Source organism: Manis javanica, chromosome 14, assembly GCF_040802235.1.
Source record: "Manis javanica isolate MJ-LG chromosome 14, MJ_LKY, whole genome shotgun sequence".
Classification (NCBI taxonomy): domain Eukaryota; kingdom Metazoa; phylum Chordata; class Mammalia; order Pholidota; family Manidae; genus Manis; species Manis javanica.
Genome location: NC_133169.1, coordinates 60,803,271 through 60,826,925, shown reverse-complemented (window position 1 = coordinate 60,826,925; position 23,655 = coordinate 60,803,271). Strand labels below are relative to the sequence as shown.

General features: G+C 32.2%; 1 protein-coding gene across 12 annotated transcripts in view; it reads left to right on the top strand.

The window, feature by feature from the left end:
* CSNK1G3 (casein kinase 1 gamma 3) overlaps positions 1-23,655 on the top strand; it is a 109,725-nt gene that overhangs the window by 62,135 nt on the left and 23,935 nt on the right. For 7 of the 12 annotated variants that reach the window (XM_037005231.2, XM_037005229.2, XM_037005227.2 and 4 more), the window contains exons 5-10: positions 3,790-3,938; positions 5,441-5,675; positions 18,568-18,653; positions 18,797-18,881; positions 20,684-20,832; positions 23,058-23,153. In XM_037005231.2, coding sequence (XP_036861126.1) covers positions 3,790-3,938; positions 5,441-5,675; positions 18,568-18,653; positions 18,797-18,881; positions 20,684-20,832; positions 23,058-23,153 — 800 coding nt within the window. The remainder of the gene's footprint in view (positions 1-3,789; positions 3,939-5,440; positions 5,676-18,567; positions 18,654-18,796; positions 18,882-20,683; positions 20,833-23,057; positions 23,154-23,655) is intronic. The other 5 variants (XM_073221971.1, XM_037005230.2, XM_037005226.2 and 2 more) reach the window with 1 other exon arrangement.

Below are 23,655 nucleotides of genomic sequence, written 5' to 3'. Positions count from 1 at the left end.
TCTTTCTATTCATATGTATGCTTAATGACTCATTAAAAACATTTTATTTTAAAAGTAATGTCTGATTGTTGTAAACAGCCAAATTAATTAATCAGCTCATAATTATAAGAAGTAAACAGTAAAAGTTTGTCCTTCACAGTTTACTTCCAAAGGTAGGTAAAGCCTGTGTTACAGTCCTCAGAATGGGTATGGCATAATTAGTTTCATTAGTCCAGGGTTGGTGAATGTGTAGGTAATGCTCAGTTATTTTTATTATTGCTACGAACAGTGCAGCTTGAAAATTATTGTATGCATACTTTTGCTTACTTTGAAAAGGATAGGGCATTTTTACTCCAAAAATGGAGCAGTTCACATTCCTGCCAACTAAAGTTAAATGTACAACTTTGTAAATTTTGACTAATTAACTTTTTGTGAATATCCTTTTGATGTACAGCATAACTTAACAAATGGTAGTTTCTTAAAGGTCAGTTGCAGCGTAGTTAGAACTATGTGAAAAACCTTTTCTATGCTCTTACATTAAAATCCCCTGTACTTTAAATAGATCATTGACCTGTGCTTGATTTTGTAAATGGCAGTCATTGGTCACTTGGAAAATATTGGTTCATTGAATTAGGCAGATTTTCAAATATTGACAAATCTCATTACCCCAGATTAAATTCTAGTAGTTAATGTATCACGATTTCAGAATTGAGTCACAAAAATCAGAATTTTTTTTAACTATTGGGAAGCTGTTGAGGTCATCTGGCATATATAAATTTTGCAAAATTCTAACTATTACTCAAAAGCTTGAATTTTATTATTATTGTTAACATATGGGATAGTTTGTTATTTCAGTTTCCCTTAATTTAACAGGCTCTTTGTTCATTTTTGAAAATGCTTTTACTTCTTTTTGTTTTTTTGTTTTTGCTTCATTACACTTTTGAATAGAAGAGGTGAAAGTGGACATCCTTGTCTTGCTCCCAGTCATCAATGGAAAACATTCAGTCTTTAACCTTTAAATGTGATTTAGGTATGAGTTTTTCTTAGCTGCCCTTTACCAGGTTGAGCAAGTTTCCTTTTGTTACACATTTGCTGAGAGTTATGTCAGATATTTTCTCTGCATCTATTAAGATGATCTTACAATTATTTACATTTATTCTGTTATTTTGGTAGGTTATTCAGATGTTACTATGAATTACATTGGTAGATTTTTGAATGTTAACTATAACTTGGATTCCTGGGTTAGCTCATCATTGCTTATGGTGTCTTGTTCACACTTAAGCCATAATGTCCAACCCCATTCCATGAGGGTGTAGTAGTAGATTTTTAGTAAACATTTGAAAACATTTACAAAAATCAGTCATTTAATAAACCAAAATATATTGCTACCTCATTCAGAGATCATTTCACAACCACTTCAGCTATTAGGAACATAGAGGGTAACCCAGAAGGAAGTAGAAAAGCTCTTTGACAGTCCTTTCATTCAATAACCGCAGAACCTGTGTATTTTTACATTCTGTATAGAGTTCTAAGAAGCGTGATGATCTGCTTTCCTTGCACCATACTGATAAGAAGCAACAAGCTGAAGAGTAGTTATGGGAAATTGCTAAATTAAGAGCATAAAAATAAAAAGTTTCAGTGTGTGTATAAAGGGGGAAAAAGGCATTTAGAAATAATTTTAAAAGCTTAGTAGCTGAGAGTTCATGGTAAGTCTTATTCACAGTTCCAGGCTCTTAATGTGTATAGTGTAGTAAAAGCAGTATTTCATAGTTGGAATAAACTTTGGTAAGCTCCTCATCCACCATTTATGAACTTTTTTCCTGCTTTTACATCTGTAAGGGGTAGATCTTACCCATGTAAGGTAAGAGTGGCTTATAAGATAATGATTTCCAGTGGCAAGGGAAAAGTGTGTGTGTGTGTGTGTGTGTGTGTGTGTGTGTGTGTGTGTGTGTGTGTGTGTGTGTGTGTCATAGGGTGCGCTGACATATACACACGGGTGTATGAGAATATCTGTGTCTGGGGGAGGGGACCATGTATACATTTTGAACTTGTTCACCTTCCTCCTCCCCTCCTGTGATTACATTATCACCTCCCTGTCCCCAGATGTCTTGCTGCTTCACTCATAGTCATATGTGAGAAAAACTGTCCTTAGCCACTAGATAAGCAAACTGAAGTCTGCTTGAGAGGTTGAATGGTTAAGATTAGGACAAACGAAGAACCTAGTTGTCCTTCCTTCTAGGTCAGTGTTTTTTTGTTCTGCCTCTGCAATAATTAGTGTTCAGAATGATAGAGCAAACAACAAGAATGAAATTATGCTCCAAATTCTTTGTTTTAAAAAGAATGGGAAAGATTTTATCTTACTTTAGGAAGTTTTATTCTCTTCTAAAATTACTGAAAGTAAAAACAAGCATAAAAAATCATCATACCATTTGGAAGCAAAACTGAGACTTCTAAGATAGAAGAAGTTCAGTTCTTCATGGTGAATAAGTAAGTAAATGTAATGTTATAAAGATACATCAATTATCTATTATATGTTAGCTTTTTGGGAGTCTGTTCTAAGAATAAAATGCAGATGATTTCTGTGAATTGGGGCTTTTTATTTGGGTTCTATATTATTTTGTGTTATTGCCTAATGAATTATTTAATAAATAGTGTCATAGAAGAAGAGACTTTATTTTTATTTTTTTTATTAGGGTATTATTGATACACACTTTTACAAAGGTTTCACATGAAAAAACAATGTGGTTACTACATTCACCCATATTATCGAGTCCCCCTCCTTCCCCATTGCAGTCACTGTCCATCAGTGTAGTAAGATGCTGCAGAGTCACTACTTGTCTTCTCTGTGCTACACTGGAAGAGACCTTATTATCTCCCAATTTCCATGGGTCATGAGTCCAGGCATGGTTTAGTTGGGTCCTGTCAAGGATCTTGCTAGATAGATGTCAAGGTATAAGCCTGGACACAATCTTACCTGAGATTTAGAGCTCTCTCAAGCTCACTGGTATTTCCATTATTCAGTTTCTCATGACTGTAGGACCAAGGCCCTCAGTTCCTTGAGCCTCCCACCCATTTCCTGGTATGTGGGCTCTTCCACAGTGTGGTAATTTGCTTCTTTAAGGCTAAAAAGAGAGCTTCTTTGCTGGTTTGAATATCTCTGACTCCTAGACCCTCTTTTTTGAAGGGCTTGCCTGATTAGGTCAAGCCAATCAGAGTAATCTCCTTTTTAATTAATTGACAGTTCACTGATAGGGGCCTTACTTACATTTGCTACATAACATAACATACATAACATAACAACATAGTCTCATGAGTCAAATCTTGGAATCTTGTGCACGCTCAGGGAGGGGATTGTATGGGGTATATATACCAGAGGATGGGAATCTGGGGGGAGATTTTAGCATCATGCCTACCACAGGGTTATTAAAAAGAGCAGTGATTCCTCTTTCAAAAAACAACGAGTCTTTCCTATGTGCCAAGTATTTTTCTAGGCTATTGAAATTTAAGGCTGAAATTCGCACTTCCTGTCTTGGCGAGGTGGTGGAGACCACCAGGGAAGCACTGTTTATAATATATTCAGTAATGCAGCTACAGTAGGGGTGTAACCAGCCTGCACTGTGAACATCAAAGAGAAGGTGTAGGGAGAGAGGAGGTTGGGTCAGGATAAGTTTATTGTGTATGGAAAAAGTGAAAGTTCTGCTGCAGTTCTTGAAACTACAAGATTTTTAAAAATTATTTGTTGATTTTCTAGAAAGAAAAATTTGGTATTTAGAAGAGGAAATGATTAAAATCCTTTTTCTTTTCCCTCAGATGGTATACCTCAAGTTTACTATTTTGGCCCTTGTGGTAAATACAATGCTATGGTGCTGGAACTGCTGGGGCCTAGTTTGGAAGACTTGTTTGACTTGTGTGACAGAACGTTTTCTCTGAAAACTGTTCTCATGATAGCTATCCAGCTGGTAAGTAAAGCAGCATGTTTTGAAGTTGTTTGACTGATTGGATTGTTTGGTTACAAGTTTATATTAAAAGGTTAAAGTTTGGTGACATTTTACCAAACATTTGACCTAATAAAAATGTTTTTGTTTTTTCATATCACTGTCTTTTTAGGATCCATATAATTTAAAATAATTGAATCCAGTGTATTTTATTTGTGTGGAAGAATCACTATCCTATTACTTTTAGATCAGACTTTTAAATCTTACTTTGAGAATTAACTTATTTCCAGTACACTTTTCATGTAAAAAAAAGAATACTTAGAAAAGAGAACCCTCAGAAACATGGGTTCTTAATCTTGGTATTAACTACTAATGACCTAGAAAAAGAAGAAACAAACTAATGAAGGAGTCTTACAAGTTATTTGAATTTCAGGGAACCTGTTAGGAAACAACTTAGAGGGTGACTTTAAGGCAGTTTTGAAATAAATGCAAGAGGTCTTAACATTATTTTTATCCATTGACTCATTAATTCCACTTCTACACATTTTCCCCTTGGAGATATGCAAATGTATTTAAAATTTTTTGGGTGCAGATGTTTATAACAACCCGAATGTGCAGAAATAACAGGTTGGCTGAATAAATTATTACTAACTGTAAAGTAATATGCAGCCATTAAAAAGTGTATATTAAAAGAATGTTTCATGACCTGGAAAATGCTCATAATATATCACTAGTTAAAGTATAGGTCATAGAATATTATAAATTATGTGATCCAAAATGTGTTCACAAACAAAAATGGCCTTAGTGACTCTATGTTTACATTGCATTATCAACCATGATTGTTATTAAATGAAGCAATTTTATTTTCTTAATTTATATTGTTTTATTTTGTGACAGTTTGTACAATGAACATATTTGAGAATGTGTAAAACAAGTAATAAAAATGTGCTATATTATTAGTTTATTCCAAAATTTTTTAGTTTTAAGACCTTTTAAAATATTTAATACCAAAGGAAAAAAATAAAGGAAACGAATTTTTTAAAAAAAGAAAAAGGAAGACATCCTGAAGAGTATGAGTTGTTTTTATTTTATAATTTAGACTCTAAGTTTCTTTACTGTAAGTGTAAAAGTCTGATTATTGAACTGATAAAAAGAAATTACAACTTAATGAATGCCTGTTTATGCTTTTTACAGTTCAAGATTTTGTATCAAAAACCCTTTTGATTTTATGAGGTAGCATAGCATCATTTAAAGTACTGATTGAATCAAATTTACTGATATGAAAATAATTCATAAAACTCACTTTCATTTATCAGTGACCGTAATAGTCTAATAAAATATTTTTAATCATTACTGGATATGAGAAACTACGTCTGGTATCATGTTACTTTAAAGGGTTGAAACAACTTCTGTATTTTTTATTTTATGTTGTTTTCATTGTGAAAGTTCTGTCTTGCCTCTATCATGCCTTTTTATGTTAGTCAAAGCATAAAATAAAATTTATCTTCTTTTTTTTTTTAATCAAGATTTCTCGCATGGAATATGTTCATTCAAAGAACTTGATATACAGAGATGTAAAACCTGAGAACTTCTTAATAGGACGACCAGGAACTAAAACCCAGCAAGTTATTCACATTATAGATTTTGGTTTGGCAAAGGAATATATTGATCCAGAGACAAAGAAACACATACCATACAGAGAACACAAGAGCCTTACAGGAACAGCTAGATACATGAGCATAAACACACATTTAGGAAAAGGTATGTGTATCTTTTGTAAGTACGGACATTTGAATTTAGTAATGTGCTAACAGTGTGAGTTTTTATTTGTTATTTTTCAGTTTTTGCAGGTTACAATTGCTTCTATTATAATTTTTATTTATCACATCAGCTAGAGCTTACTTTCATTTATGTTTAATTTTATTTTTCTAAAGTAAGTTGCTCTAGAGTAAATGAATGACATTTTCTTTCATTCACGGTGTCTTTTTTTTTTTAGTATGATATCTTGAGATGTTCAACTTTGATAAAGTTAGGGTGATACATTTGATTATTTTTATTAAAGAATATGAGAGAATACTTAACCTTAACTGAATTTAGTGTGTACAAAGATTTCTGACTCTGACTAGAGCTCTCTCATACAGCTAGCCAGGAAGATAGCAACCTGCCTAGTACAGTTGATACTGAGAGTACATACCTTAGATGTACTGTTTACTCTATGCTAACTATATGACTTTGGGAAAATAACTTAAACATTTTAAAGGGATTCCTTATTTGCAAAAAAGTAAAGTAATATCAACTTCATAGGGTTTCTTACAGCTTTTATTTTTCCCTGGTCCAGGATTCAATCCAGGATTTAATTGTCATTCTCTCTCTGGTCTCTCTGCATCTGGAACAGTTCCTTGCCTTTCTTTAAAGTACAGGTTGTTTCATACAGTGTCCTCCTTTGGGGTCTGTGTGGTCCTTCTTCACAATTTATCTGGGTATGCATTTTCAGCACAGATTCCATAGAAGTGATGTGTTCTCAGTGCATGTCAGGAGGCCCATAATGTCTTAGTTCCAAGTAGCTTTGGTCACTTGCTTAGAGGACTGTCTGCTAAGTTTCTCCCCTTAAAAGTTTCTTATTTTCCCTTTGTACTTAAAAAGTGTTCTGTAAGTGGATCTTTGAGATTATGTAAATACATTGTTCCTGATCAAAGTTTCATGCACTAGATTTAGCATCCATTTATGGTTTTGTCAATGCCTCATTCCTTATGTATTCCTTAGTTGATATTCTCATGTAAGCAGAAGCTTTCCCTTCTTTCCCCATATATTCACTTATATCAGTGTGGAATCATGGATTCTTATCTTGAGTTTAGTATAGTGATTACTATCATTATTTATTTTGATGCTAAAATTGTCCCAGATTTGGCCACTGGTTACTTGTTAAGCTGTCCTTTTGGCATGTTCTTATGGCTTTTTGATAACTACTTTCTTGGTGCAACAAGTTGTTCCAGGCCTGTCTTGTAATTTCTTTGCTCTAGTTCAGAAACAGACATTTCTCCGAGAAGGCCTGGGTCCTTTTATTTGGTAATGGTATGTACTTCCAGGCCCTTTCAGCTGCAAAACTAGGAAGTGTGTGTATGTGTGTGTGTGGGAGAGAGAGAGAGAGAGAGAGAGAATAAACACATACAAATTCACTGTGTGTACACAAACACACACACACATGTACATACATACAAATATACCTATGCATGTATATGCATATATGAACATATGTTAATATCTGTTAAAAGTTATGAGTTTATACTCTTATTTCTAATTTCAGCCCCAAACCACAAAGTAGTATCTTCTCTTTCCATGTTTGTAATTCTCTTTCCTTTTCTATTCTTTGCCAACAGAAAGAAATCTGGGTACTACTACACTAGTATATTTACTCATTTTTAGCCTGGGATACTCAGAATGTCATTTCAGAATTGGTGACTGATAACGCTTTGTGAAGTGAGCTTAGAATTGCAGCACTTGTTTATTGAATAATTATTTTTCAGAGTGAAGTAAGATTTACATTTGCTAAAGTATACTTTATTTGAATGTATAATTTATGATTATTGACAGATGTTCACACCTGTGTAACCCATAGATAGCCCTACCAAGATTTAGAACACTATCATCATCCCTTAAGACTTTCTTCTTATTCTTTCTCCAAAAGCAGCCATTGATCTGATTTCTATCACCATAGATTAGTTTTGCTGAATCTATTACTTCATATAAATAAAATCATTTGACTTCTTTTGCTTAATATATATGAGATTCATTCATGATGTTGCAAGTACCAGTAATTTGTTCCTTTTAAAGACTATGTAGTATTCCATTGCATAAATCACAAATCGTTTATCCAGTCTCATGTTCATGAACATTTTGATTATTACCAGGTTTTTACTATTAATAAAACTGCTATGTCATTCTTGCAAATTTTTTAGTGGGCTTAATTTTCAGTTCTTTTGGGTATATACCTAAGATTGGAGTTGTTGGGTCATGGTGACTAATGATTTTCACTGTTTCATGTGCTTATTGACCATTTGTATATCTTCTTGATGTGTGCGTCAATGCATTATTGATTTGTAGGGATTCTTTATATATTCTAGATGTTGCTAAATACATCCTCTGTGAATATTTTCTAGTCTGTAGCTTGCTTAGCCATTTTCTTAATGGTATCAATTGATGAACAAAAGTTGTAAATATTTATAAAGTCTAATTATTGATTTTTTCTTTTATTATTAATACTTTTGAAATCCTAAGAAATATTTACCCCCGTGTGATGAAGACATTTTGTATTTTCTTCTACCATGTAGAATTAATTTTTGTATGGTGTGACATAGGGGTTGAGGTTCTCTTTATGATATATTCTTTTCCATTGAATTATTTTTGTGCCTTTCTAAAATATCAGTTCTAGGTTATGTTTACATTGGTTTATACTTAAGTCTTAAGCTGTGGCCAGTTTTCATGTCAGAGGTAATTGAACTTAATTTTCTGCTTATAGATTGTGTCCCTGACATCTCACTCACAAGGGAGAACAGACAGGAGTGTAAACCAATCGGTACTTATCCATCATCCACTGCTCAAGTGTACCTTACAGTGTGCATAGTTTGTACAGGACCTTAGAAGTCATCTGATCCAACCTCCCATTCCTGGTTTTAGCTTCTTATCTAACCATTCTGTCCAGACTTACTAAATTCTGCATGTCTCTGCTTCTGTCTCTCATTCATAAGTAAGTAGCACTTGGTATAATCCCTGATAGTTGACCTGATGGTAGGCTCATGGAAGTTTTTCTTTTTAGATGTCTGAAATATGCAAATTTACCTTTCTTTAAGAAAAGTAAGCTTCAGACATCTTAAATTATAAAGCACAAATTGTATACCAGTAGTACTTGAGGCAAGTGACTTTCAATAGCAAACTTTTCTGATAGATGTGAAATACGACTGGGTAGACATACAACTTTCAGGATTGTGCCTCCTGTTAAAACCAGACACACCTGTATTTACAAGAACAGTGTGTGTGAGAAATTTTCATTTCATGGTAGTTATTAACAGACTATTTTATAACTAACAAAGGTCACAACCTTTTATTGTGAGACATGAAATCACAACTTCCTTGTGGCCTAGTGTTCTTTATCTAAACAATGGTAAATGAAACAGCATTCTATTTGTAGAAACTGCAAAGTGAGTCTGATATGTTTGTCCTTGTTAGGAAAAGCCTTCAGAGTTTGGGAAATGGCATTTAACTTGCAGTAATCTCTTTTTTACTCTTCTTTCAGGAAGAAAACAAAAAATTTTTTCTTTGACCAGCATTGCAAAGAACAATAGCTTTATTCCTTACTTTCTCCCATTAATAAAAGCCCTGCTTCTTAGTTTTGATGTAGAACTTGGGAGTAGATGGGTAATATTAACAGAGAGAAAAATGCATTTGTCAAGAGTATTTGAGTTCCTGTTTTTAAAAAAACTAAGGATAAGAACTAACATGAATTTGAGAGTTAAAGCATTCTATAAGTTTGAGGTGGCTGTGAACATGGAATATTTAGTGGTGTTTTGAGTTTAGAGCACTTGGCTTTATGAGTAGTCAGGAAGAGATCAAAAAGGAAAAGGAACAGTGAAAGCACGACCTTTTTAGTAGTGATTTTAATTTGTGTATATATAACTTCCTCCCTCCCTTCTTTGCTTGGACCTTGGCAGTTACTTTTAAAGCCGCCTTACTCATTATTCATTTATTCTTGTGCATTCAAAAATCTATTCACATGAACCTTCAAAATAGAGAATTTGTTCAGAGGAACATTTGTACAGGTTTATAAATATTTTCCTTGTGGAGAGTCACACTGTATCATATTTAAGAAGGAAAAAGTTGTTCCTAAAATAATAATATGGAAGAGTAGTATAACATCACATTGTAGAATTTAGCATCTTTCATCCTCTGGTATGTACCTGTTGATCTTAATTAGGTGATTTATGTTCACAAGGCAGACGTAGTGATTCATTTGTACACCTTTCTCATATCTCATCACTGTTCAAGATGCAATCTCAATTAGGCTGTGTGTGACAGAGATAAATTTCTTTGGTCTGCTTTAATTTGGAAACTTTCTTTAGTATTGTCATGTTGAATTGTTATTTAAGTGTCTGATCAAGTATCTTTTTGAAAACTTTTTTTGTCAACTACTTTGAACCTCACTGTATAATCTTCCTTTGCATCACTTTGTTTGCTTTCATGTTTTCTCCTGTTGAAATCATTTGAAACTAAGTAAATACTGTATATTTCTCTTTAGTAAGTAGTTTGAAATTGTCTTATAATTATTGAGAATTTATAAATAAAGAGACTAGGATTTGAGGAATAGCCAGTTGCTTTGTAAGTTTAAAAGAAAAATCTATGTTCCTTGGAAGAATGATATTTCAAGCCTCTAAGTGGTAAGCTTTCTGAATAGCGGAGAAGGAATCACGGGATTATGGTGTTACAAAAATGCCTCCTTTCTGTGCTGTCATTCTGTGATGTGATTCATATAATATAATTTCAAGGTTAACTGCCCAAATTTCTGAGGCCTGCTCTCTTTAAGCCTCCCAAACAGCTTTTTAAAGTTTAAAATCATCTATTTATATATCATAATTACACTTTAACATTTAAAAAATGGATCACATAATTCTTTGCTTTCTTCAAGTATGATGAACGTAATTGATATTTTCTTGATGTTTTAGGTCATAATTTTTGTATGATTACTGCTATATAATGATATCCTCAAGGTCAGTTGGAGAATGTTAGGGTGTATACCTTTATCAAAGTAAGTTTAGAGAAAATGCATTCAAATAGTATATTTCTAAAAAAAATGTTACTTTTTAGAGCAGTTTTAGATTCACAGTAAAATTAGTGGAAAGCTACAGAGATTTTCCTTATACCTCCTGCCACCGTACATGCACACTGTCCCATTATCAGCATCCCCCTTAGTGGGTACGTTTGTTATAATTGAGGAACCTACATGGACACATCATCACCCAAAGTTCATAGTTTACTTTAGTATTCACTCTTGATATTGTATATTTTTGGATTTGAACAAACTTACAGTGACATGTAGCTGCTACTGTAGTATCATACAGAGTAGTTACATTGCCCTAAGCATCCTCTATGCTCCACTTATTCATCTCCCCAAGCCCCTTGGCAATCACTGATCTTTACTGTCTCCATAGTTTTACCTTTTCCAGATGCCATACAATTGAAGTCATACACTGTGTAGCCTTTTCAAATTGACTTCTTGTATGAATTTAAGGTTCCTCCATGTTTTGTGACTCTGTAGCTCACTCGTTTATAGAGCTGAATAATATTCCATTGGCTAGATTATTTAACAACTAACCTACTGAAGGACATCTTTCCTTCCAAGTTTTGGTGATTATGAGTAAAACTGCTAGAAACATTTATGTGCAGATTTTTGTGTGGACATAGTTTTCTATTCCTATGGGCAAAACCAAGGAGCTTGATGCTGGATCATGTGGTAGAGTATGTATGTTTAGTTTTGTATGAAACCACCAGACTGTCTTCCAAAGTGGGCATACCATTTTGTATTCCAGCCACCAATGAATGAGGGTTCCTGTTGCTTCACATCCTTTCCTGCATTTGGTATTGTCAGTGTTTTGGATTTCCACCATTTTACTAGGTGTGTAGTGATATTTCATTGTTGGTTCAATTTGCATTTCCTGATGACATATGATGGATCATCCTTTCATATGCTTATTTGTCACTTTTGTATCTGTTTGGTGAGGAGTCTGCTAAGGTCTTTGGCCTCATTTATAATCCATATTGTGAAATTTTAAGAACCTTTTGTATATTTGGGTAATAGGCCTTTTTGAGATGTGTCTTTTGCAGATTTTTTCTTCCAGTCTGTGGCTTCTCTTTTTATTCTCTTAAAGGTCTCTTTCACAGAGCAGATGTTTTTAATTTTAATGAAGTCAATTCATCAATTATTTCTTCCATGGATCATGCCTGTGGTGTTATATATAAAAAGTCATTGCCCAACCCAAGTCATCACCATTTTCTCCTCTATTATCTTCTAGGAATTTTATAATTTTTCACTTGACATTTGGGTTTGTGATGCATTTTGGTTAACTTTTGTAAAGGGTATAAAATCTGTGTCTACGTTTATTTTTTTGCATGTAAATATCCAGTTGTTCTAGCACCATTTGTTGAAAAGAGTAATCTTTACTCCATTGTATTGCCTTTGCTCCTTTGTCAAAGGTCAGTTGACTATTTTTATGTGGGTCTATTTCTGGACTTTTTATTCTATTCATTGATTTGTCTATTCTTCACAAGCACCCACTGTCTTGATTACTGTAGTTTTATAGTAAGTCTTGAAGTTGTGTCTTTTTTGATAGTTTTTTTGTTCTTCAACTGTATTTTAACTTAATTCTTGTTAGTGTGTGTGGAATGCCTACTGGTAGCAGTATTTTGTTTTTCTCTTCTTTTGGTTTTATTCTTCTAATCTGGTAGTCATACTTACTGGAATTATCTCTAAATTAAGAGGCTAGATTTCATGAGGACTTCTTAGGGAATGAAATGAATGCATGTACTCGGTTCCATTGCTCAGAAAACTTTTTTTTTTCTTTCTGAGTTAATTTTGCTAGAATAATTATCTGGATTAGTGAGTTGTTGCTGTAGATTGTTTCTGCATAATTGTGCTTTCTCTTTCCCCTTTTAGATCATGTTCTCATTTTTTTTAAAAATCCATCTTAATTATGTAATTTTCAAAAATGGAAATGAGTTCAGTGAATCTTGAGGAAGAGTATTTTTTTTTGTGGGGTGCCAGGGAAAAGCAACTTTTAACATCTTTAGAAGTAAATATAAGGTGAAACTTGCTTGTAGTCATTTTTGTTTTTATTTATTTATTTTTTGTTTATATATAAAGAATGATTTATACATACTTAGTTTCTTCAGGAAGAATTTTTGTTGTTGTTTGAGCTCTCTTTTCATGCCTTTATTTGGTTTAATATGTCTTTTGGCCTGTTTTTCATTTTTGCAGGAAAATGCAGTAATATGCTTATTTTTGCTAGCATACACATATGTGTATATTAGAAAGTTTCCTGCTTCTAAAAGAGGCACTTGATGTGTGTGTGCGTGTTGTAACAGAGGTCAATTTGAGGTAATTAAAAAGGGGATGTTTTTCTGTTGTTGAAAATTGAATTGAAATTCAGTTGAAATGGAAACAGGAATAAAATCAGTTTTAAAAAGAGAAAAATGTTGAAATACAAGAGTAGAATTTTTAAATGGAAAAGCATTGCAGAAGGTTCGCAATAAACATTTAATTAATTGGTTCTACCTTGCTTACTGAAATGAAAGTAGTGCATTCTTCTGGTTTGAAATCCTACCTTTCTCTTTTTAGGTGCAGTTTTGGGCTAGTCATTTAAGGTTTTTGTGCCTTTGTTTCCTTATTTGAGGTTGCTGTTAATTTGAGCATAGCTGTAGTTTTAAAAGATCATTTATATGAGGCATTGACTCATACTAAGCTCTTAATATGTGTTGTTTGTGTTTGTTTTATGTGATACATATATTCCTGAAGAGTAAAACTTTAAGTAACTCTTAATATATAACTTTTAAATTTATTGGAAAACCTATTTAAGAGTCTTCATTGATATCTGTTGTAAAACAAATCACCACTCTGTAATTTTTTAGTTGCTCATAGCAACGGTCTCTATAATGAGGAGTCTTGGTTTTGCTGAAAACATCCATTTTCAAACAGGCTTTTGTAGTTAAGTGCTTTAAAAAAATGTGAATAGGGTTTAATAAGGGCTAAATTACCTTTGGGAGATTATTTTTATGTAACAGAACTGTTAAAGACCCAGGAGGTATTCTTTAGTTACTGCATTTCAAAGAGAAAACCTTCCCCATGACTTCTATTGCTTACTACATGGTGCAGTTTACTTCCAGATTTGTCAGTTGGTAAAAGAACACAAAGAAAGGAATTATGAGGCTAAGGAACATTATAGACTGAGTTTCAGTAGTGGGTTTATTTTACCAGCTTATATTTATGGCTTGAATTTTTAAATACTGTGTAGGTTATGAGACTAATACTGTTTTGTGAGACAGCCATATAAGCAAGGTCACGTTATGATCATGGCTTGTTGGCACAGGAGTAACTGAAGGTCCCCCCTTGGTTGGAATTCAGAAGGGAATTTTATATTGAGTTCCTCTCCTTAATAAAAAGCCTTACTGTAGGGGTTAGTATTTATATATCATCTAGTTTTTTAAAATTATATGCTATAATATACAGGTCTTATATGTTGATAAATTTATCCCTACATATTTTATACCATTTGATGTTGTAAATGGTATTGCTTTTTAAATTCACTTTCTGGTTGTTCATTACTGGTATAGAAATACATTTAAGTTGTATATATTGACCTTGTATGTTAAACCTTGCTAAAACTCACTCACTTGTTTTAAAAGGTTTTTTTGATTACTTAGAATTTTCTATACGTATAATCATAAGGTTTGCAAAGGAAAATATTTCACTTCTGAATTTCCAATCTGAATGCCTTTTAATTTTTTCCTTGCTTTTTTGTTTTGTACTGACAAGAACTGCCAGTACAACACTGAATAGAAAATGTGAGAGTGAGCATCTTTGTTTTGTTTTGTTCCTGATTTTAAGGGTTCTTTTCCATATGTAAGAATTATGTGAATTTTAACTTTTTCATAGAAGTCTTTGTCAGAGTTTCCTTTTGTTCCTTGTTTGATGAGAATTTTTATCATAAATGCATTTTAGACTTTGTCAAGTGCTTTTTCTGTATTTGTTGAGGTTTCATGTGATTTGTGTCTTTTATTCTATTAATAACTACATTGATTGATTTTTTTAATCATTAATTTACAATTACATGCAGAACATTATGTTTACTAGGCTTCCCCCTTCACCAGGTCCCCCCCACAATCCCCATTAGAGTAAGATGCTGTATGATTGATTTTTGAAAGTTAGAACAACCTTAAGTTCATAGGATGAATCCTACTTAGTCACAGCATATTATCTTTTCAAGAATTTTTCTGTGTTGATGAGGAATATTTCCTGTAGTTTAATTTACCTGTAATGACTTTGTTTGGTTTTGATAACAAGATAGTGAAATGAGTTGGGAAGAGTTCCCTTCTCTTCTGCTTGCTGGAAGAGTTTATGTAGAATTAGTATTGTTCCTTGACAATAATAGACTAAATAATAATAGAATTGACCAGTGATGCTATGTGGGCTTGGATTGTATTTTGGAAATAGTTGAAATTATAAATTACATTTCTTTAGTTGGTATAGAGCTATTCACATCATATTCTTGGTAATTTGAGCTTTCAAGGTATTTGTCCATTTTGTCTAAGTTGTTGAATTTATTTGGCATAATGTTTGTCATAATATTTGTTTATTATTCTTTTAATGTCTGTAGTATCTGTTCTGATGCCCCTTTTTTGCCCCTGATATTCCTAATTTGTGTTTTCTTTCTTTTAGCCCAGTGAAAGGATTAATTATTATTGAACTTTTCAAATAACCATCTTTTTTTTGATGGCTTTTGCTATTGATTGTCCATTTTCTGTCATTGTTTTCCTTATTTATCATTCTTTTCTCCTTCTACTTATTTTGGGTGGTATTGGTGCAGACATAGATGAAGGGGTCAGAATACAGAGTCCTGAAATAGACCCATACATAAATGTTCAAATGATGTTTGAGAAGGTGCAAAAGTAATTAAGGGGGAAAAGGATAATCTTGTCAAGAGACTGTGTGAGAATAACTAGATTTCAATAATGGGAAAATGAGCCTAAACCCTTACCCATACCAAAAGCTAAATGAAAGAAGATTACTTCAAATGAGTCACAGATTTAAATGTAAGAACCAAAACTACAAAATTTCTTGAATTGAAAATAGAAAATCTTTGAGACCTTAGGGTAGTCAGGGATTTTCTACATAGGAAATAATGTAAACAGTGAAAGAAAAAACACTGATAAATTGGGCTCCATCAAAATGTGTGCTTCTGTTCTTTGAAAGATATTAAGAAAACAACAACAAAAAGCAATCTACAGTGTGGGAGAAAGTATTTGCAAAATGTATCTGAAAATGACTTGTGTCCAGAATATACTAATAACTCATTCAACTTGTTAATAAGACAAATAGTATAATTGAAAAAATGGGTAAAAAAGATGTATGAATGACTAGTAACACATGAAACAGTGATATTACTTATCAGTGAAATTCAAATTAAATCACAGTGAGTTAATATTTCATCACAACTAGTATGGCTTATTGAAATAGAAAATACTGACCATAGTAGTAACTGGAATTATTATACATTGGTGTTTGAAATACATAAAATGGCACAATTCCTTTGGAAAACTGTAGAAATTTCTTAAAAAGGTAAACCTATACTTCCCATATGATGCAATAATCCTACTCTTAGATATTTACACAATAGAACTGAATGTGTATGTCCACACAAAGATTTGTGTAAGAATTTGTATAAGAATGTTCATAACACATTCTTATTATAAATGTTATTTATAATAGCCCCAAACTGGAAGTTACTCACAGGCGCATTAATAGGCCAATGGATGAATATATTGTGGTGTACTACTCATCAATAAAAAGTAATGAGCTATCAATGCAGATGACAACTTGGATGAATTTTGAAAACATTATGCTGAGTAAAAGAATTGACATAAGGGTCCATTCTGTATGATTCCATATTAAACTCTATAAAATACCAAATTTAATGTAAAGTGACAGCAGACAACTGGCTGTTTGAGGCCAGGGGAGGAGGAGGTAACAGGCAAAGGGCTTAAGGGAACCTTTTGAAGTGTTGGAAATACTTCTTGATTGTGGTGGTGCTTAGGGGTGTTTGTTGTCAAAATTTATCAAACTACCCTTATAATGGGTGTATTTTTTACTATATGTAAGTTATACTTCAGTAAAGAAGTTTCTTTTTTAGTGCTTATCAAATCTGGCTGTACTTTAGAGTCATCTGCTAAGCCTTTTAAAATGCACATTCTTCTACTTCATGTCCTACCCAGGGAACCAATCTCCATCAATGGACTGCTTATTTGAGGTTTTTCAAAGTTTTAGAGGTGATTCTGATTCTGAGCGGGACTTGTTTGCATGACTCTTCATTCTTTAGATTCCCAGAGCCTAATAAAGTGAAATTTTAGTTGTAAAATTTGTTACTGATCTTTTCATGTTATTCACTTCTCCACTTTAATTTATGGCTTTAAAAAGAACTTTAAATCTATTTTACTTACTTTGAGAGTTTGCTATTCTTAATATAATTACATTGTCTTAATAGAAAGTATAAGAAAAAAAACATTTTCTCTTTATGCCACATTTTCTGAGTATATGAAATGAGTAGTTGAAATGTCTCAGCTAGTCCTCTAATCTCATACTCTTTATTACTAATGATTTGATGCATATTCCAGCTATTTTTCTAAGCTTATAGAAAAGGGACATATATATAGTATTATATATTTAATAGAAAATACTGACCATAGTAGTAACTGGAATTATTATACACATAAACAGTATGTGTTGATACCTGCTCTGTGGCAGTTGTTATACTAGGTCTTGAGGGTAATGAGCCAGACACATCTGCCCTCCTGCAACTTGCTGTGGGTGGTGGGGGTTTGGAATATAAGAACTTAAACATATACTATTAAACTGTAGTAAGTATTATAGAAGACGACTATAGAATGTTATGAGAATATGGTGTAAAAATTAAAACCTTTTCTGACCCTCCTCACCCTAGTTCAGATTCATGCTTTGAGATGTTTGGTTTTTGAAAGCATTTAATACTATTTAGATAGTATGTTGATCATTTGGGTAAAACATCTTGCACAATGGACATCCTCTTAGTAAAGCACTATTTTTTCTCTTATTATTAGTGTTTTTGTATTATTTGAAAATACAAAGAAATAGTAAGTATTTTACTTCAGTGACAAAAAATTGGAAAAAAGATTCATTCATCAAACAGTCCTAAATACCTCCCTGAGTCTTACTCTGTGATTGTCACTCAGTTAGGTGCATTACAATATTTTTTCACTAAAACAAACAATAGCAACTTGAAAATAGCAATTTGTTCTAGAAGTATATTTTTGGTGATGGTGCTGGGTTATTAATGTTGGGATGTGTCACACGTAAGTGTTTTTCAAATTACACAAGATACTAATCATCTTCATTGCTAATGAGATTAGGTGGGATGGACATTTTGAGCTTTGGTAAGTTTAGGAAATGCAGGGATAAAGGAAGTTAAACATTTTTATTTTTACGGTTTTTCAGAATCTTCAATATGTTGCATCCTGAATCTTTAAGATGGAACTGTAGTACACAGTGACACTATTTGACCATGACTTTTCCTTTTGCCTTATATTTCTATGAATGAATCTCTACAGAAAGAAATCCCCAGTAACATCTAAAAGAAAAATCATAGTGGCATATTTTAAAGATGCACAATGATTTTGATATAAAAACGTTATTGTTTAAGTAGACATGATTTTGTCACAAGCACTAGATATATATTTTATACTTAGTATACTGAGCTTTGGGGAATTAATTTAATTTATACATCATGAAAGAATCAGTTCTCCATTCTTGCATCCTTAACTAGGAGAGGAAAGTGAAATTTATGTTTTTCTTATATTTCAGAACAAAGTAGAAGAGATGACTTAGAAGCTTTAGGTCATATGTTCATGTATTTTCTGAGAGGCAGTCTTCCTTGGCAAGGTTTGAAGGTAATTGTTTTTGTGTTGCTTAAATTTTGTATTGCTTAAATATTGTGTTTCATTAATTGTTAAAATATTTTTATCCTTTTTTCTAAGTATTTAGTGTTAAAATTACCACCTTCTCAAGATTGATTTTTTTCTTTGTATTTTAGGCTGACACATTAAAAGAGAGGTATCAGAAAATTGGAGATACAAAACGAGCCACACCAATAGAAGTTTTATGTGAAAATTTTCCGGGTAATGAATTGCCACACTGATACATATATTCATACACAGGAAACCAGACTGTTAATTTTCATTGCTTAAGTTTATAAATACTTTTTCTTGTGCTTTGAAAAATGAGCTCAAAATATGAGTTAAAAAATGTCAGCATTTGATGCATAGACCACAGGGGCAATTAGTATATTTGCTTTGTAAGATGATGTTAATGGAAGAATATCTTATCTTTTAGTAGTTTGACCACTACCAGTTAAACTATTTTCAATGACATACTTTTAACAACTTCAAATATTTGCTAAGAAATACCAACTATAAAGTTTTGGTGTATAGTGTTAGTCATTTGAGTCTCAGTGTCAGATTCAAAGGAGGTGTGTGATGTATGAGTTAGTCTAGTTTTCAAAGTACAGTAAAGTCTTACAAACCCTACTACTTTTAGGCTAATAACATATTGGGGAGCTTCATAAAAATAGTTTTGCTTTCAGGTAGATTTTTATCAATTCAAATTAAGCCAACTTACTGAAGATTCCTGAATCAGTTAAGGAATAAGAAAAATGTGTTGCCAATGTATTAAAATACCTGTTGTGATTTATACATTAAGTAAAGAAAGAACAAAACATAAAAGACTGAGTTCCTATCTCACTTTGCTATTTGCAGGTTCTCCTCATTATGCTGGTGTTATTATTATCATAATACCAGGTAGCCCTTCCTCAAGTTGGTTATATTATTCATGGAGCAAACCTTAATTATATACTTTACTTTCTTGCTATAAATCCAGAACTAGAAGATAAAATTAGTGGTTGATAGTACTAGCAGTTTAGGTGTAGGCAGATTGGCTATATGTTATTAAGAAGCCTATACACATTTCTACAGGAAAAATGGGGATGCCAAAGTAAACTAATCAAGTGATTAACTAGAGAGTAGAATAGTGAGAGAGTCATGTGAGGAAGGTCACCAGACACCGCTTTCCTTGCACACTGGGCTGTGGGTAATCCAGTTCTTGCTGGCTGTTGTGAATGAATTGGATCAGAAAAGCAGCTGGGTGTTACCTACCATCTCTTACCACAGTGATTGTGCCTGGCTGGTGAAACACTGTTCTGCTTGTTGTCCACCATTTTACCTGTTCATTTTTATGGCTTTTTCCTTCTAGAAAGTATGACCTTTTAAACCAATATTTACCTCTGAGACATTTGGTACTTATAATGGCATGTGGAGATTTATATATTATGAAATAACTGTAAATTATATGACTAGGAATTAAAAGAAGAATTAAGCTGTGGTCCTACGTTACATTCTGAGGTCTGTTATAGCTTAATTTTGCTAGGTTGATTGGTTCGAATACTGTTCATAGCCAAGGTTAGGAATTTGAATCCTCTATTTGTCAGTTAGTGTGTGCAAATGCTTTCACATATAAGTCAATGCCTATCAATATTTTAAGTAATTTTTTAAATTTATGAGCTAGGTATAGTGCTTTGTGATTAATTATGCATTATTAAGTGCTAATTCAACTTATAATACTATCTGCAGTTTCTATTAAAATATTATAGAATAAAAATTTGTCTTTCCCAATGAAATGTAGCAAAAATGTGTTAAATGAAACCTTGCATTTGATTTGTCCCTACCTCCTTTCCTCTCTTCTTTTCCCTCTTTTTATTTCATTGTAATTAAATTCATAAAAATTTAAATTACAATAGAATTTTGTTACCTTTTCATGTTTGTATAATACTTGATGCTTTTAGACATTTAAGTAATTTTATTTTAAGTAATTTTATTATTAAGAGGTATAAAGAAAGTGTAATCAGTAATTTTTATTTCCTTTCTAGAAGAAATGGCAACGTATCTTCGTTATGTAAGAAGGCTAGATTTTTTTGAAAAACCAGACTATGACTATCTAAGAAAGCTTTTTACTGATTTGTTTGACCGAAAAGGATATATGTTTGATTATGAATATGACTGGATTGGTAAACAATTGGTGAGTACTCTGTGCTATATAATAAAAGATTATTTGTAGTACTTACCTTCTTTTTAACAGTACAGATCCTTTAGTTGAAAAGAGTTGAGAACAAATAATTTTTTAAAGAGACTCATCTTATTTCCTTTCTATGGACATTTTAGGTAGCATAATATTAAAATTATTTTTTGGATTTTGTAAAAACCCCGCATTTGGACTACCTGCTTTTTGGAGTTATTTTGAACCTTTTATTCCTGATTTAGTTCTTACTGTCAATTATATTCTGATTTGTATATTATTCTAGTGATTATTTTAAAAGGTAAGCTAGTTTTGTTTTTTGTTTACTTCAGTCATCTCTCAAAACATCTGCAATTCAAAAATTTATGTTTTAATTATTCTAGTAGTTTTAGGTTGTATCTTAGAATAGATTGATATTGTGAATTGAAGCACAATTAGCTTTTTAAAACTGTACATAAGTTTTTATAACTTAAAAAATTGTCTTGATTTTAACTGTAGGATCGATGCTCAGCACTTAAAGGCCACATCATTAAATTCTTTCTTTGAAAACTTCTAAAACATTGAATATTTCTTCTCACTGGTATTTTTTTAATAAGCAAGAATGTCTTATAAAATTTTCTTTAATTGTGGTTCACTGTTAGTGAATTTTTATCCATACTTGGAACTAACAAACTCTCAGATTTAAGTATATTTGAAGAATTGTTAAATATTTTGAATAATTAAATGCCTTAAGCATTTAATCTTTATTTTCTTAAAATCCAAAGTGACCTCAATATATACATAGTATCTATGATGCAAATCTGAATAAACTTTGATTAAAGTATTTATATTAAATTTTGAGTTCCATTTGAAAATTAAAAATTTTTGTCTCTTTTGAGTCAAGTTATTGACAATAAGCATTTTTATTTATTGAAAAAATTTTTCCTTAATTTTCTTATATAATTATTTTGTTTCTACATTAGCTTTAGAAATGACAGACATAAACAAATGCACTGTCATTTTTTCTTATATGAAACTGTGACCTGAAAGTAATGACAGCATTAGGTCTTTTGTTGCTATAAAAATAAATACTTGAAAAGTATTTATAAATATTTTGAAAACACTTTGAAAAAGTAACTATGTTCTCTTTGCTTTAGCTTATTAGCTCAAACAACATATTTTGAGAATGGTCTTTTCTTAAGGTCTTATTTTAAATGTCTTTCATTTTTTCCTTGATTCTTTTTAAGCAGATAAATGATTTTATTTATTTATTTATTTATTTATTTATTTATTTATTTATTTATTTATTTATTTATTGAGAGGGCATCTCTCATATTTATTGACCAAATGGTTGTTAGCAACAATAAAATTCTGTATAGGGGGCTCAATGCACAATCATTAATTCACCCCAAGCCTAATTCTCATCAGTATCCGATCTTCTGAAGCATAACAAACAAGTTCTTACATGGTGAACAGATTCTTACATAGTGAATAAGTTCTTACATGGTGAACAGTACAAGGGCAGTCATCACAGAAACTTTCGGTTTTGATCATGCATTATGAACTATAAACAATCAGGTCAAATATGAATATTTGTTTGATTTTATACTTGATTTATATGTGAATCCCACATTTCTCCCTTATTATTATTATTATTATTTATTTATTTATTTTTAATAAAATGCTGAAGTGGTAGGTAGATGCAAGATAAAGATAGAAAACATAGTTTAGTGCTGTAAGAAAGCAAATGTAGATGATCAGGTGTGTGCCTATAGACTAAGTATTAATCCAAGCTAGACAAGGGCAACAAAACATCCACGGATGCAGATTTCTCCCAAAACACGGGGGTGGGGTGAGGTTCTAAGCCTCACCTCTGTTGATCCCCAATTTCTCACCTGATGGCCCCCCTGCGACTGTGCCTGTCTTAGGTTGTTCCTCCCTTGAGGAATCTTACCCGTCTCTGGCTAACCAATTATCTTCCGGGGCCATACAGGGAAATGTAAAGTTGGTAAGTGAGAGAGAAGCAATATTGTTTGAAAAGGTTAGTTTTTTACTTCTTTGCAGATTTATGCCCTGTGGCTTTTATGCCCAGCATTTGTCTTGAGGTATCTTTACCACTTGGAAGAATTATGATACTCGGTAAATTCGATCTGAGGCACGAATTCTATTTAAGGGTTGTAATAGATAAATGATTTTAAACATGACTTTTGGAATAGACTATATTGATGCTAATTGTTATTGTGTTGTAGCCTACTCCAGTGGGCGCAGTTCAGCAAGATCCTGCTCTGTCATCCAACAGAGAAGCGCACCAACACAGAGATAAGATGCAACAATCCAAAAACCAGGTTTGCTGCCCTTTTAGATATGGAATGTTGGGATTTGCTTCTGTTTTACCTACTGACAGTTTGTAAATATATTTGGTATTTTACTGTGTTCAGATGACAGCTTTATATATGTGTGTATACAAACACATGTATATAGATATTCAAGGATTTGAAATTTGTATTTTTTCTCTAATTGATAAAACAGATTATATACACATACATAAATACATGTATTTTCTATAAACTATTTCCCTTAATACTTACTATTTATTAGTTTAATAATCACATTAAAATGTTTAATCATAAATTAATAATTAATGGTGTCAGTTAATATAAACTTCGAGCAATTCTTGATATTCTATTAGAATGGAAGTATTTAGATACTCTGTTAGAATAAATTGAAATAGCAGTTAATTTTTCTGACTATAATTCAGTAAATTTGCTGAGTTTCAGCTGTTTGAAAGCTGTTATGCTACACGTTACAGAAATGCAGAAATAAGGAAAACAACATAACTTATAAGAA